The sequence below is a fragment of the Centropristis striata genome, chromosome 2, assembly GCF_030273125.1.
Source record: "Centropristis striata isolate RG_2023a ecotype Rhode Island chromosome 2, C.striata_1.0, whole genome shotgun sequence".
Taxonomy (NCBI): domain Eukaryota; kingdom Metazoa; phylum Chordata; class Actinopteri; order Perciformes; family Serranidae; genus Centropristis; species Centropristis striata.
In genome coordinates, this window is record NC_081518.1 from 24,855,562 (window position 1) to 24,871,385 (window position 15,824).

The 15,824-nt window shown below is 39.9% G+C and overlaps 1 protein-coding gene across 1 annotated transcript; it reads right to left on the bottom strand.

Annotated features, from left to right (window-relative positions):
* Positions 1-938: 938 nt before the first annotated feature.
* On the bottom strand, positions 939-5,043 carry chst1 (carbohydrate (keratan sulfate Gal-6) sulfotransferase 1). The gene is made up of 2 exons (XM_059359988.1): positions 4,766-5,043; positions 939-3,133 (listed from the first exon to the last, which is right to left on the bottom strand). The coding sequence occupies exon 2, from the start codon at positions 3,085-3,087 to the stop codon at positions 1,801-1,803; it is 1,287 nt and encodes a 428-aa protein (XP_059215971.1). The 5' UTR covers positions 3,088-3,133; positions 4,766-5,043; the 3' UTR covers positions 939-1,800.
* Between the last annotated feature and the right edge of the window lie 10,781 nt (positions 5,044-15,824).

The following is a 15,824-nucleotide window of genomic DNA, read 5'->3' on the forward strand; positions in this document are numbered from 1 at the left end:
ATAATGCAACATTCAATTTAAGCTGCTACAGTAATGGAAAGAGATTTAAAAATACAGTGCACAGTGTGAAATGATCACATATTTTGCACACTTACTGGAAAAAAAGTTTGCCAAACTGACTGGTAAACATGCCGTCGAAAATATAAACCAACTGCAGCAGGAATGTTTAGCAGAACATAGCTGTCTGTGCCAGTTGGAGGTCTCAAATCCATATCTAGTTTTGCAGCAATAATGGTCCAAGAGTCCATCAATATAACAGCTTGTATTATGATACATTCTACAGCAGATATAAAACCGTCAATTGTTTCAATTTTATTTTGTGCTTGAGTTTAGGAATGTTATGTGGATTGGATTAAAAAAAGAGAAGCTGTTCAGAAAAATAAATAACTACATATTCAGTGCTTTGGCAAGTGTCCAGTGTATTCGGCATTGTTTTAAGTACGAGGACAAAAAAAGGACACATTACTTTACATGACTGTGGTGTACTCTGCTCCACCCATGACCTTTTACTCTTTAACATCGGCCGGTTGAAACAGCAGGCCAACTGCTACTATAACGATCAGAGGATTTGTCCCAGATTATGGACTGTCATTACAGTAATGCTCTCTTTACATGTGATCTAATGTGGGTTTGCTTTGTTGTTCTGTACTGTATAAGCTATCTACTCATCCTGGCAAAATGGAGATATGCAATGCAACCTGTTCTACAAAGACATATCTTTCTCAGATATGAATCTTTCATGTGGAGGATGAATATAGATCCAACATGAACTGTCAAAAGAGATGTGTTATTGTACTTCAAAGATAGAATCCATATGCATTTTTTTTGTTCTCGGATATCTTCTATTTTCATACCTTCTGTTCTGATCAGATGACATAAAAACAAGGAAATCCTTTTACTGTTTTGCTGATAAATTAAAGTCTTTCCATCAGTCGACAACAGGAGCATAAACAGTTTTAATTGAAGACAAAAAAAAATTACACTGTAAATGACTTAGAATAAATGATCTCTACAAATTAAATAAATAAAGTAATAAATAAAAATGCAGTTCATCATCAGAAGGCTTCAGTGTCTACTTGGATTAGGGCCTATTTTATGTCAACGACCATGTCTTTAATGCTGTAATCATCTTTGAAAAGTGTGATGTATTCTCTAAATACCTTGATAATGAAGATTTCGACATTATCTCTCATTAGTGTGTTTTTGTTTGTCGCAGATGGTTGTAAATCCTCTGGTGAAACACTTGTGACCTCCAGTGGGATTCTGTCCCTTTAACTTGAGAGCCTATTAATTGTCTGCAATTATCCATTGCAAGCGAGACATCTGTCAGGAGTCTCTCTCCTCTTCCCACATGGATAGAAGTGCCATGGTGGTAAAGGTTGACTGCGACATTCACTATTTATTGCACAGTAGGGCTTGTACAGTCCAAATTTGCCATCACAGATCTGAATAAAAACATGTCTGATTTACCAAAACCCCTCCCAACTCTGACCCCATGTTTATGAAGGGCAACATTTAACTTTTTGTATGAACAACAGCTTGCATTCAGGAAATTAATAAAGTAATAATAAGTAAATAATGAGACATTTGTAAACTAGCTTGTTTGATTACTTTGTGTTTAAAGTGTGCTGTTCTGTAACATTGGGGGAATCATCCAGAAGTTCCCTCGGTGCATTCAAAATCTTTAAAGTTTAGTGCAAATTTGAAGAAACAAAAGTACAGAAACAAAACCAACAAACTAAGGAAATTATAAGGCAACAATTATAAATATATCAAAAATAGTCATTAGAACTATCTTTGTTACAAAAAAGGTACAAAAGTTTTTTCCTGTACCAGTGAGAGGGACATATTTTTCAGTTCCTCTACTGATTTCACAGCCTTGTATCCAAGCTGGTGGAGTACTTTTTGACAAACGGTCTGTGTGTATTCGACCATATCATAAGACAGTTTCAAACGCCAGCTCTCTGCGTTAGCTGCTGAGTCCCTCACAGTACCAAACTTATGTTTCGCTGAGGGCTCATTGCTGCCCCGAGTGTTTGCATGTATCCAGTCTTCCACGTTTTTATCCAAAGGCAGCCCCAGAAAGTCATAGATCTCCTTCGTCTTGAGAAGTGGACTTCTTGCCAAATCCTCGTAACGAACCAACATGTATTTCCCTTTGAGCCAATAGGGGTGGCCGAGACCAGTCGAAACTGAACTGAGAAAGTCCTCACAGACAACTGTAAGCTGACTCAAGTCTAGATTATAGGGCCGTCGCCCCGTGGCCCTCCAAATACGCCACAGACGATACGTATCCCTGAATGTCTCAATCCGTGATGACAGGATACCACGCGGGTCTCTGACGAGTTGAATCACTTTGATATTCAGCCGTGGGTCTTCCACCAAAGCGCGTAGATCTCCAATCTCCGGCACCCGAACAATCTTAATTGCCACGTGTCGCTTCTCGCGGCATGCCTCCGTAGCTAAGGTCATGTTTAGAGCGGTACATTTCTTAACGCAGTCCCCTTCTTCAACATTAACATCAGCAGGACCAAAGGCATCACATACAGGCTGCTGGCACAAGGCTCGACTGGCGCCACGGCGGAACAGTTTATCTGTCGTATGGTTCGTGGGCGTCGGTTTGATGTAGCTCTCCAGGAAATAGAGGTCGCAACCGTAGAGGCTACGCAGGAGGTCTCGACTGGCGCCCAGCATCACACGCCGGTCTGCAGCGTTCCGGCTGTGTGATAAACGTGGAATCAGTGTAGTCTGAACATGATAGAGAGGCTCAAACAGGTAGAACACCTCCTGGTGCTGGTTGAGCAGCTGGCCGACGAAGGAGGAGCCGCTGCGAGTGGTAGCCAGGACCAGGATGTGCGTTTTTCGCGTGGCGTTGATGGAAAAGTAAGGGTAGTCATCGCAGCCTCCACCGCCTGCTGCTCCACGCTCAAAGGGAGGTTCTGTCTCCTGGCCCCCCAGACCACAGTTCTGGGGGCTGGGCAGCGGGCACAGCTGGAAAGGCTTGGAGGTCAGTGTCCGGATGGCTGTGTACTGGATGGCAATGGAGGCCAAGGCCAGCAGAATCACTGCCTTCCAGGAACATTGCATGGCTGAACCACTTCATTTAGACACAGCGGTCCATGCCAGGTCCTCCCTGTGAACAAATAATTTGAGCCTTTTTATTCTTTGAAATTTTATTTGTATCATCATTTTTTCTAACAGCTCTGTGAGTATCTTTCTAGATCTTTCTATCTAAGCAAGATCACTTACTGCTTTAAAATGACATAATATTACATATCTGACACCACAATGGACACAGTACAGTGCAGAGAGGAGAACATTACAATAAAATCTCATTTGAATATACCAATTAACAGCGAGGCAACTTGTATTGTGATTGATTTTAGAATTGAGGGTGAGTCATCAGTGGGTTGACTATACAGACTATAATTTATTTATGATTCTAGGGACAAAGGGCTACATTTTCATTCACTTTGCTACTTACACTCAAGGCAGGGCTGAGGATTTACTATACACTGAATAAGAAAAGAGCAAGAGCAGTTTTTTAGATTGCTGTAGCCACGAGACACGAGTCCTGTGAATTAATCATTTAATTCGTCTCCCGTTTCCCCTTCCGGTGCCACAGCCTAATTTTTGAAAATGAAAATAGATAAAGAGGAGAGTTCTGAGCTCTAACTTTTGGTTCCAATCCAATCAGCTGACACTGACTGCCAAAAACATGTACAGCAGTCTGCGAGCCCACACCACGGTGGGGTGCAAGCACATAACAGGCTTCTGAAAATGGCAAGACAGATTTTTATGTAGCTTTTAAAAATATATCTTCTGGTAATATGTCTGTAGCATGCCTTTTGGGTTGAAAATGCAGTAATATAATGATTATTTGGAACTCAATACTTCACCTAGTAGACTACACTTAAGACTACACTGCAGTACAGCCCATACATAGCTCTCGTTCTACTCTGTCTGCATCTAATTCGAGGACCTTGTTTAGCCTGATTGCAGAATCTAAGCATTGTGCTATATTCCACTTGTTAATCAGGAGGGGGGGAAAGCAGGTAAACAATACTTTAAAGCTTTACTGCCAATGTCATGTCAAGGGGAAATGATGCTGCAAGTGAAGTATTAAATACATGGAAAATCTGTCCCATGCAGGATTAGATTTAAAACATATTAATACTGTAGCATCACATAGTGGGGGCCTTGATGCACTGAGCGGTGATGGTGTAAGTGAAATAAAGGCTCACCATCATCACTTCAGAAGCAATGCACGGTACTTTTAAGGGTCCAGAAAAGAATAATGCATCAGGCTATCTCTTCTGACTCCAAAGCACAATATGGACTCTAAAAATAACATCTGAGAAGGGAAATAAAATCATAGAATTGTTTCATATAAGCGGATAAAAATCCTCCCACTCTGTTTTTAGTGGGGTGGCTGAGAGTGTTGATGGGCTGCTTTATACTCTAATATCACAAAATACTGACTTCTATTTAGCAACTTACACTGATAGAGAGCGTGAACGCTTTTTTCCTCATAGACATATTGAATAAAAAAGCCCACTATACTGCAGCGGGGACAGGTTCCTCACAGATATTTTTCCGCGATGCAGACATCCTCAACGCTGCGATAAGACAACATAGCACAAATGAACGCATCCCACCCAGCCGCAAGTGTTCAAAATACCCAAAATAAAGCCCGCATGAATCACCCAATGTGATGAAGCAGAATAAAATAACGCATAAAATCTGTACCATAACTCCGTTATACCTTGTTGGTAGTTGTAGTATTCTCATGATGCTCTCTTCGTCCAAGAATCACGGCTGCTTTCTTTTGCTCCTCAAACGTTTTCCTCCGTGCGCTTTTTCCTCTCGGGTAGGAGAGAATAAATGCGCCGGGCAGACCCGTATTTTCCATATAACGGTGGTGCGAGTCAGTTTAAGTTGAGCGGTTTGGCTTCAGACGCAGAGAGGGACGAAGAAAAAAAAGAGTGCTGGAGTAGCGTTGGAGCGGTTGTGTTGTTATGAAGCAGCCAGGCGGTGAGAAAGCGACAGCCAGGCTCCCCTTAAATGATGCGCAGAGGCTGAGAGTGTGTGAGGTACACAAGGACCGACTGTCTGGACCACCCCAGACCCCTCCCCCTTTCCACCTGCGTCTCTCTCTCTCTCTCTCTCTCTCTCTCTGTCAGACACACACACACACACACACCATCATCCTCAGTCTCTTGCCTGCCACATCACACACTCACAGACCCCCCTCCCTCCTTCGCACACGCAAGCAAATCAGCTCTTTTCACCCAGCCAATGTGGCTGTGAGTTCACAGTGATTCCATCAACCCTTTTCAATTTCAACTGTATGCAAATGTTTGATTGTTTTTCACGAAAACCACTACTTTTTGTTTCTTCCCTTCCATAAATGCATCTGCTACATTATATCCTGCAGGTTATTTTTGCTCACTTATCTCACATATTATCCCCTCTGTCTGATTCCACTTGGCATGCCGGTTTTGCGGCAGAACATTTCTCCTCTGACTTTGACGTGAACTCGTCACATCAGCATAACCGCCTCGGGCTCTGTGATACTGCAAAGCCCTTTCTCCAGGGCATCTGTAGCTAACCCGGGGTTTGATACAGGAGTGGGTGGGCTGATAATGAACATGATATGAGTGTGAAAAGTGCATGCTGTCTGAAGAAAGCAGGACTGAAAAGCGAGACAAACAAAGGCTTAGGAAATCAGTGAGGAAGAGGAGAGAGACGCACAAATAAGTGGTGCTAGGATATGGATATGTCACAAGTGAACATAGATTTTTTTTTTTAAACATGATTTCGGTTACAGTCATATGGGAAATTAACCATGGTGCCCCTGTGTAATATTCTAAGAAACCACTTTCTAACAAGGCATCATTTATAAGTCATTAATTGGTTTCAATCAGTTTAGCATTGTCCTTTAGTCCATCAGATCAGCAGGCAAGGCTGCCCATAAGCTTGTTTCATAATGGACCCCCCCCCCCCCCCCCCCCCCCCCCCTGAAAATGGTATGAGTCAAAAGCGGATGGCCGCTTTACTGATCTAAAATATTAGCTGATGTTGGAATGAATTTTCTTGCTCTGCCACGTGTTTAGCAGGAGAAAAAGAGCATGCATTGATGTGAGTAAGGTAGATTTGTTGAGGGTCTGTTCACTCGACCTTTTCAGGGGTCATTTCAGTGGGTGGGCCTCTCCTTGGACTACTCCAATAGACCACTCAGCTCCCTATCTTGTGCACCCTCGCTGAATGTTATCACTCAAGTGAATGGCCATTATTGGGGGCTTATCAGCCTCTTATCAGTGGGTTCAGAAGCTGTATCACGTATTCACGTTTGATCAAGGATATGATCCAGTGATTCTTCCACTTATATTGAGGTTTATTGTTACAGGGCCACTCCTTCTGGCATTATTAATTGCATAGCAGCAACAATGGAAGGCAATAATGTGGTATAAAGAGTGACAAAGTCTGTATAAGGAGGCATTTTCTAAAAAAAATAACCACATAGATTTGGCACCTAGCAAAACTGAATGTGAAGAAATTAAAATCTGAATGTTACATTGGATATGCACCCTCTGGCCTGTGTATAGTTTTTTAGCATTTTAATACTTATGATAATAACTGATGACATTTGCAAGAGGTAATAGTCATAGCTTTCATAATCACATGACTTAATAACTTTTGCTGTTGGCTTTAAAGAAGGTGAGAAATCCTGTTGTGTATCACTTATTATCATCATCAAGTGCAGACTTGATGGTTTATTAGAAAAGTGAGATCCTTGTTACCATTGTTCAGGACTTAATTATTGATTATACTATCAATGACTCAACAGCTAGAGGAATCTTTCATAGCTCGGCAACCCAAAAGTTGTTCTCTTTCTTCTAACAGCTTTAGAAATAATTAGTAAATGATCTGTTAACTCTTATTCAGGTCTTTAATTTTAGCAATTTATCAAGAGTGCAATTTATGTGACTGACTTCTGAATGTTCTAAGTATGTCTTTTTTTATTTCTTTTCATAGCACTTTATATTTATCCCTGGTCCATCGTGAAAAACATTATTGCCAGTGTTGAGTGACAAGCATCTCTGGAGTATAAACTTACTTGTTGGAGAGTTTTATGATGATTTCATTAATCAAAAGAGTCACACAAAATGTTAAATGCCATGCTATTCTGTAATTCATACTATAATATTAGTGAACTATATACAAATAATGACATAAGAAACACAACCAGCAGCTGGATGGCTCTAAACATACTTTTTTCTCTCTCACAGTTTTATATCCAGTCTTTTACAACACAGCTTCTCTTTCTTGCTAAATCGATTCTGAAGTGGATGTTTTCCAGACTAAAATCTCCCACTAAAAAGAGATGTAAAAGATGTAGTTCGACTTTGGGAGTCGAGGGAACCGAGCTATTTTGAAGAACTTGTGAATGCAGCAGACAGCCTATCATGATGGAGGACCAAGGGGAATTGGTTCCCCATTTCGCTGGCAGAGGTCAGTGAGGTAGTTAAAAAGCTCTGAAGTGGCAGAGTGCCAGAGATATCGAGATTTACCGAGATGCTGAAGGCTCTGGATGTTGACGAGCTCTTGTAGCTGACAAGTCACCAATTCCATTTCACACAGATGTCAAATAGCCTTCTGAAGCCAACCTGAATTTTTAGCAATCTCACAATTTTCACAGCAAGATTTAAGATGAACTGACTGGGCTTGGCCACAGCAAGGTAGGCCAATCAATAAACCACAGTGAGTGGTTTAGAGATGATAACTTGTCTCTTGAGCCGTCTGAACAACTATTTAAACCAGTTTCTGTAGATATTGAATGAAATATGATTGTGCAAAGGAAAAGAGCAGTGGTTTCTTTTAATCTATATTTTTGAAACTGTGATGTGGTGGCAGTAGAAGCTTTGAGTGGTTGCAAAGACTAGAAAAGTGCAGACCATTTACATTACCAGTATGAGCAAAATGCATGCAGGTGTTCTCACTACAAACATGCATCTCCTATTTAATGTTTTATAATGATTGGACAAAGTGAAAGACACAAACAAATACATAGTAAATAAAACTCTTAAATTCTTGTAGTACTATAAAAATAATTATTTCATTCTCAAAAGAAGCGCAGTGGAACAACATATTCTCAAAAACGGCTCATATGATATCTTACAAAATATGACCGTTCTATTTAACATTGTGAAACAGTTGCTGTTTTAAACACCTGGTAAACATTGTGAGATGGAACTACTTGATTAGGTTGAGGCACCAAAACTACTTGGTTATGGTTAACAGAAACTTCTACTTCTGTATGGTTTCATAAGTCATGTAGACCGTGATGTTTTCCCAAATACATATGCTTACCTGCAAATTTATTTAAAATAACAATATAGAATTTTAGTTTAAAATGGGACAAGAACAGCCATCCATCCACCACCCTCTCCTGTCCTATGCATAATTTATTGGTCTTAATAAATACTATTTTGTGTAATTTCCTGCTTCACTCCCATCGCTCTCATCAAAATAACTACCCTAGAGGTTGCTGATTGAGCACCACCTCCTGGCTCACCATTACATGGGCTTTATACAAATTTCAATGCATTATTTTTATCGGTAGATCCACACGGTCACCCATAAAGTTGGACTAAAACATTTTTTACCGCTTTCCAATAAACGATTGTGACATTGTGATTCATTCTTGACAGATGTGGTGTATATTTTCTCCAAACTTTATTAATCAATCTCTTCCAAACAAATAGCAATGGAAATTAAATGACAATTAACAGAGGATTGTGTCTGAAAACAAAATTATTCAGACTTTTTGGGTGTGTGGAGAAGAACAGCCTGAGTAGAAGTATATTGTAGCATAAAATAAAAAAAACTTAAGGAACTTAAAAGAAAACAGTACAAAAGTACAATTACACATACACGCTCCCAGCCACTTATATTCTATGATGGTGTGACAGACCATTCCCTGGATAGCATAAGTACTTTTCACTCGTAGAGTTCACATGCACTACCAAAGGCAGTCGCCTGCTCCAGCAGGCCTTTGATTACATTTCCCTTTGTGCATGTTTACAGTCACATTTATTTGCCCTTTTCCTGGATGCTTCATGAAGTTGCTTGGGTATTGTCTTAACCTGCAGATGAAAGGCCCCTGGATGTGCTCACAGCAGTGCCACAGGGAGGCCAGCGAAGAAGCAGCTATACAGCTCTGATTCCATGGCTGTCTCCAGGACGCTGATGTCAATGAACCCAGCTTCTGGAAGCCTTGTCGAGGGACGCACTCCCACACTGAAGCCCGGCATCTGCTGCAGCGCGATAGCCTCTCAGCGCATTATAACGTAAGGCTATTCTTCTTGAGCGTGCTATAAAAGGATTTGTAATAGATTCATAACACGCCAGGCTAAATAATGTGTGTGTTGGGGGGGTGCTGGCTTTGTTCTCCCCGTCCTCCTTGTGCCAGTATGCACATGGTGACAGAAGCTGGGTTTTTGTGTCTGGCATTTTTCATTCACAACTTGGAGCTCTGTGCATACAAAGATTTCAAGGGATTGTCTTGTTCTTATTTACCAAATAGGAGGAGGCAGTACGCAGAGCATCGCGAAGTGTGTTGCTGCGATTGGTATAGCATCTGACAACCATGTTTTATTCATTCTTTATAGTGTTGCTGTATTTGCTGTTACAGTCGTGGATATATTTACTTCTCAATGCACTGGAAAAGGAGGTAAATATAAAGAGAGGTACATCCAACTACACATTTTTTAAATAATTATGTTTATGTACACACATTTGTTCACATATTCTTCTACTGGATGAACACATTTTACCACGGCTGATATTTAAAACACCAGTTTTAAACAAATAGAATAAAAAAAGGAAATGGCAGTCAACACAGAAAGTTGGTTGTTTATATTATTGTTTACTGATTACATTTAGATTTATGTTGCACAAGTTTATATTTTGGAGAAGCACCAGACAGTATCAGGATGATTTTTTCAGACAGCTATTCACCAGTGAATATTTTGCTAATTGAGCTGCACATAATCTATGAAAATTAACATTTTTGGCTCCTGCAGGAGAAGCTCAATCCAAAAGTCAAGAGATCTGTCTGAATAAAGTAATAGTTGAATTTGATTTCACGTCAGTTGTTAACTTAATTTATAGCTTCAGAAACCTTCACACACAATTATTGTTTCAACAAAAGGAAAGAACCTGTAAACACAATCTATTTTATGATGTGAAAGTTTGTCATTTTAGATTCTTACAGGGAACAAATCATTTAAAACACACTTCTTTAGTGTTTGGCATATATACTTGGGTATCTGGAGTGCCTGCCAACCAAAAACTGTGAAATATGACCACCCAGTCAGGGTTCTGTGGGCTGACCAGATCAGAAAACACAAAATCAAACAAGCCATTCAGATTTGGCTCCCTGTCCTATATCACTTGCAAGCTTTTGAGCTGAGTGTCTCCACCCACAGCTTGAGAACACGGGTAATATGGCTCGCTGAAACAAAACCTTCAGGTAGAAAGCCTTAGTAGTAGTATAACCATGACAATGTGCATGTAGGGAGAAGGTTGTGGTGGGTAAATGGGTCAAAAACAGTACTTTTATCTAGGAAACTGGGGTTTATGTCCCGTGAGATACATGACTTAGTTTACTTTTTATTTTGCTGGGTTCTTTTTGTTTGTGTGTTTAGTTTAGCTTTTTCAGTTTTCAGTTGCAGTGTGGAAAGCATTAAGAAAGGATAATAGTTTGTGTGAAAACAGAACCTTTCACAACATTAACCATGTACCAGAGAAAGGACTTCAAGGCATGCTGACAAATCAGAGAAGACTAGGTTTTATTTCGTTTTTTTGCAGAGGCGCTTAAAGAGGCAGGCACTAAAAGGACAAAGACAGAGGGTGAATACAGGTTAATTAGACAGACAGTAAGAGAAAAACTATATATTTAAGCACATAAACATGTCGAGCAGACAAAATTAGCATAATATGAGATACATTTGTTAGTTTGTTTAGTTTATTTTTTTCCATTTTCAGTTGTAGCATGGGAAGCATTAAGAAAGGATAATGAATTGTGTTAAAACAGAACCTTTCACAACATTAACCATGTACCAGAAAATTACTTTAAGGCATAACTTCTTCCAGATACGCTGACCAATCAGAGAAGACTGGGTTGTCCTTAAAGAGACAGGCGCTAAAAGGACAAAGACAGAGGGTGAATACAAATTCATAAGATAGACAGTAAGAGAAAAAACATATATTAAGGCACTTAAACATGTTCCAGCGGTACATAAAAATTTGCATAATATAGCTACTTTAATGTTTAAACCCAATTAACATAGTCACACACTCCCTAAAAGAGATTCCATCTGGAGCTAACATCAAGGGGTAATAATATTACCGTATTTTCCGGACTATAAGTCGCTCCGGAGTATAAGTCGCACCAGCCATAAAATGCATAATAAAGAAGAAAAAAACATATATAAGTCGCACTGGAGTATAAGTCGCATTTTTGGGGGAAATTTATTTGATGAAATCCAACACCAAGAACAGACATTTCATCTTGAAAGGCAATTTAAAATAAAAATAGAATAGAGGCAACAACAGGCTGAATAATTGTACCGTATGCTTACGTTACATAACTGAGAACGTGCCTGGTATGTTAACATAACATAACATATTAAGAGTTATTCTGATAACTATAGCATAAATAACATGCTAAGAAGTTTACTTCACCATCCGTGTCACTCCAAATGACTAAAATCCAGTGAAATCTTCATCCTCGGTGTCACTTTGAAACAACTCCGCTAACTCCAGAGGTAGAAGATGCGGCGCTTCATCTTCTCCGTCGCTTACGTCAGACTCATCGTCAGTTGCAGTTCCAGTTATTCCAGCCTTTCTGAATCCTGACAGAATGGTATCGGTTGTCACCAAAGCCCATGCTTTGTCGATCCATCCAATGACTTCCAGGAAAGTCGCACGGCGCATTCTCCCGGTTGCCGTGAAGCTGTGCTCTCCATCCATCATCCACTGCTCCCACAGGTTACTGCAGGACTGCCTTAAAGCTCCTATTCACGGAGATATCAAGTGGCTGGAGTATTTTGGTTAAGCCTCCAGGGATGATGGCAGGTATGGAGTTGAAAATGTTTAATTTATTTTTGAACTGTGGCGTGATGTGCGCTCGCATGCTATCCATCACAAGCAGAGCTTTGCGTGCTCTAAAGAAGCCATCCGGACGCTTAGTGTAGCACTTTGTAAGCCATAAGTTCATCATTTCTTGATTCATCCACCCTTTCTCATTCACGGCGACTACAACTGGGGGGGATTCGATTTTTGGCATAGTTTTTTGTTTGAAAATGACCATTGGTGGCAATTTTGATCCATCTCCACAACATGCCAGCACCACTGTGAAGTGTGATTTCTCATGACCAGTTGTTACTATATTCACAGTCTTTTGCCCTTTCTCTGCAACACTTCGGCCCATGGGAATGTCAAATGTGAGGGGGACCTCGTCCATGTTAATAATATGATCCGGTGTCACGTTGTGCTCACTTACATGCCTCTCAATGAACTCACGGAAACTGTCGGCCTTGACTTGGAAGTCTGCTGGCAGTTTTTGGGACATCGTTGTCCTTGCTCTGATAGAGAGGCGATTGCGTTGCATGAAGCGATAGCACCAAGAAGGTCCTCCTGCAAAGTCATTTATATTCATCTCCTTGGCAAATACTTGGGCTTGGAGACGCAACTGCACTGTTGACATGCCTCTCCCGGCAGCACGTTGTTGAAGCACCCATGTGCGAACTCGTTCCTCTAGCTGTGGCCACCTAGCTTTTAGCCCGCGGTTGGCTTTTTTTGTTTTTTTCATTTCAGTTAGCGTAACCTCCGCTTTTCGCCAGTCCCTTACAAGTTTCTCGCTAACTCCAAACTTTCTTTCTGCTGCTCGATTACCGTTTTCGGCTGCATATTTTACTACTTGCAGTTTGTAATCTGCATATATGATTTTCTTTTCGGTGCCATTTTTGTTAAGCCCTTCTCAGTTGTTTTTTAAAGGTTAAAGCCAATGTTGAAATTATCAACACAGGCCTAGAGCGCCCTCTTGCGGTTTAGTGTGAAAATAACATGTGAAATGATATACCGGTAATAATGTGTTAATAATTTCACACATAAGTCGCTCCAGAGTATAAGTCGCACCCCTGGCCAAACTATGAAAAAAACTGCGACTTATAGTCCGGAAAATACGGTAAGTAACTTATCTAGGTTATGGAGGCTGTCTCTAAGGGCATGTGTACTTTTCCCCCAGTTAACCAAAATCATCCAAAGCATGTTATAACTACCGCATCTGAATTAAAGTATACCGTCCTACTTCCACAGCCAACCATGACGGCATCTTTGTGGGGTGTCAAAGAGGTGATGCAGCTGGTTCCTCTTGAATTTTATCAAAGAGTCAATCAATGATATCATAGCAGAAAGCTAAGTATTGAGTTGTTTAAAAGCCATTCAATCATTCTCATCTTCTCTTCTCAAGTTCTGAGAGCAGAAAGCAAGTCAAGCACGGGCCTGCAGGCTTTGAGTGTGCAGAGACCGGCTCTCTGTGAGCAGGACACACTCCACACTCAATTCTACTGTGTAAGCACACCTTCTTTGTTTCCTCTGACCTCTTAGTTCTCAGTCTGTGTGGCTGACATGCTCATCTGTGCCCTCAGTATCTTTTGAAGTAATCTCACCTCTCTATACATGGCCTTAACATGAACCCAGTGCAGCCACATGCTCAATATAGCTGGTCAAATGATGAGATGTTGACATGCATTCTTAATTCTAAGAGCAATGATTATTTATAGTGTTTAGATGCTTTCTTCTTCTTGATCTTGAATAAAAATGGCCTCTACAGAAGAATTGCTGCTTCACTGATTGATAGTGTTTGTTATTTTCGGTTTTATTTCAGTCATTCCATCCAAAATAGCTGAGTTAATTAAAATGTGTTTGTAACTATGGTTTCCAATTACACTTCCAGCAGATTACATAGCTGTTTTGTGTTTTGGATGACACATTTACAGTATGTTTTGGAAACCAGGACAAAGCACCATTGAATCCATTGGAATGACAGTTTTAAACACCTACATTCATTCCCAAAAGAATTATGCTTCGGCTTGGTAGATTTTCTTTCTCTTACTCAGCACAATACTTTCCCAGTGACCCTGATGGAAGAAATGTTCAGATCCCTTACTTGAGTAAAAATACCCATACTTCAGAATTATTATTACAATTCACTACACTTAAAAGTCAAGTCACTGAAGTAAAAGTACAAAAGTATCAGCATCAAAATATACTTAAAGTATCAAAAGAGAAAGTACTCATTATGCAGAATGGACCCATACAGATTGTTTTTATATATCTCAAATATATTATTACATTATTATTATTGATGCTTTTATGTAAGCAGTATTTTACTGCTGTCAATGTAGGGTTCATTTTAACTACTTAATATATTTATATGTGCTTTAATTCATAAGCATGTGTAATCACTTTACATTTTAATGTTTTTCTGTTAAATCTTGATGTGAAAAGTAACTGAAGCTGTCAGCTAAATGTAGTGGAGTAAGAAGCTCAATATTTGCCCTTAAAATGTAGTGAAGTAGAAGTATAAAGTTACAAATCTGGGAATACTCAAGTAAAGAATAAGTCCCTCAAAATTGTACTTAGGTCAATGTACTAAGTTACTTTCCACAGCTGCCAGTGATCACAGTTTGTCATGCTTCTTTATTCTGTTCAGTTGAAGAGAATAGGTTTTGGATGACTATTTGATATTCACCACAAACAAGTAGTGCCCAATCTGCATCCCATACACTGAATATGTAAGTGACCTGAAAAAGGCACTGCCGTACAGCTCCAGACTGCTTGAAATTCCAACTCGACGTCGGTCCCTCAGGATGAGCTTTATGCAGTGTAAACCCACAGAGCTTCGGCTGTCATTCTGCTGTACTGACTCCTTTGTCAAAGGTAGCCTTAATCAAATAGACACAATATATCCAGTCCCTCCATGCATCCATATGTATGGGTCCTTTGATGGATGACTTCATAGCCTTGGCAAAATAACAACATGACATTTTGAAATATATACATCGTGGTTGCAAACATGAAGACATATACATAAACTACATTCAACGGCAAGAAAAATCTTAAGCCAGTTCGTCACTGGAGCACATTTGGAAGTCAGTATATGCGTACTGTATTTCAGGTGGTGCTTTAAACCACAGTGTGCATAACAAATTACACTTAAAAAAGAATACAACGCTTTCCTTTTAAGACAATTATGTTCCCAACATGCTATGAAGCAAGATCAAGTCTAATTAAAATTTTAACAATGAGGTTGAGCTAATTTTTCCGCTGTGGTAGTGCAATCAATGATTTATATGTTGCATAACTGATTATGTTGCAAGCCTGTGTGCAATTAATCACCTCCTATTATATTCGGGTTTGATGATCATATCCATTTGGTTGAAATTCTTAAATAAGTTAATTCTCCCAGCGTAAATTCATTGTCCCAGACCAAAAAGATGGAGCTTTATGTGATGTGTGTTCGTCTTTGAGTATGAGTGGGTACTTAGTGGGTATAATCCCAAAGCCGGGACAGAAATCTGTTCACACAGTCATACAGTGGGGGCTTATCATCTGGGACCTCCAATTCATCACCCACAAAAAAGTCGAGCTATCATTTTTTAGAATTAAGACGTGGTTTTAGAACAGGGGTCATCAACCTTTACTAACAGAAGAGCCATTGTTGGCCAGAAAAAGAGAAAAATGTTGGAATA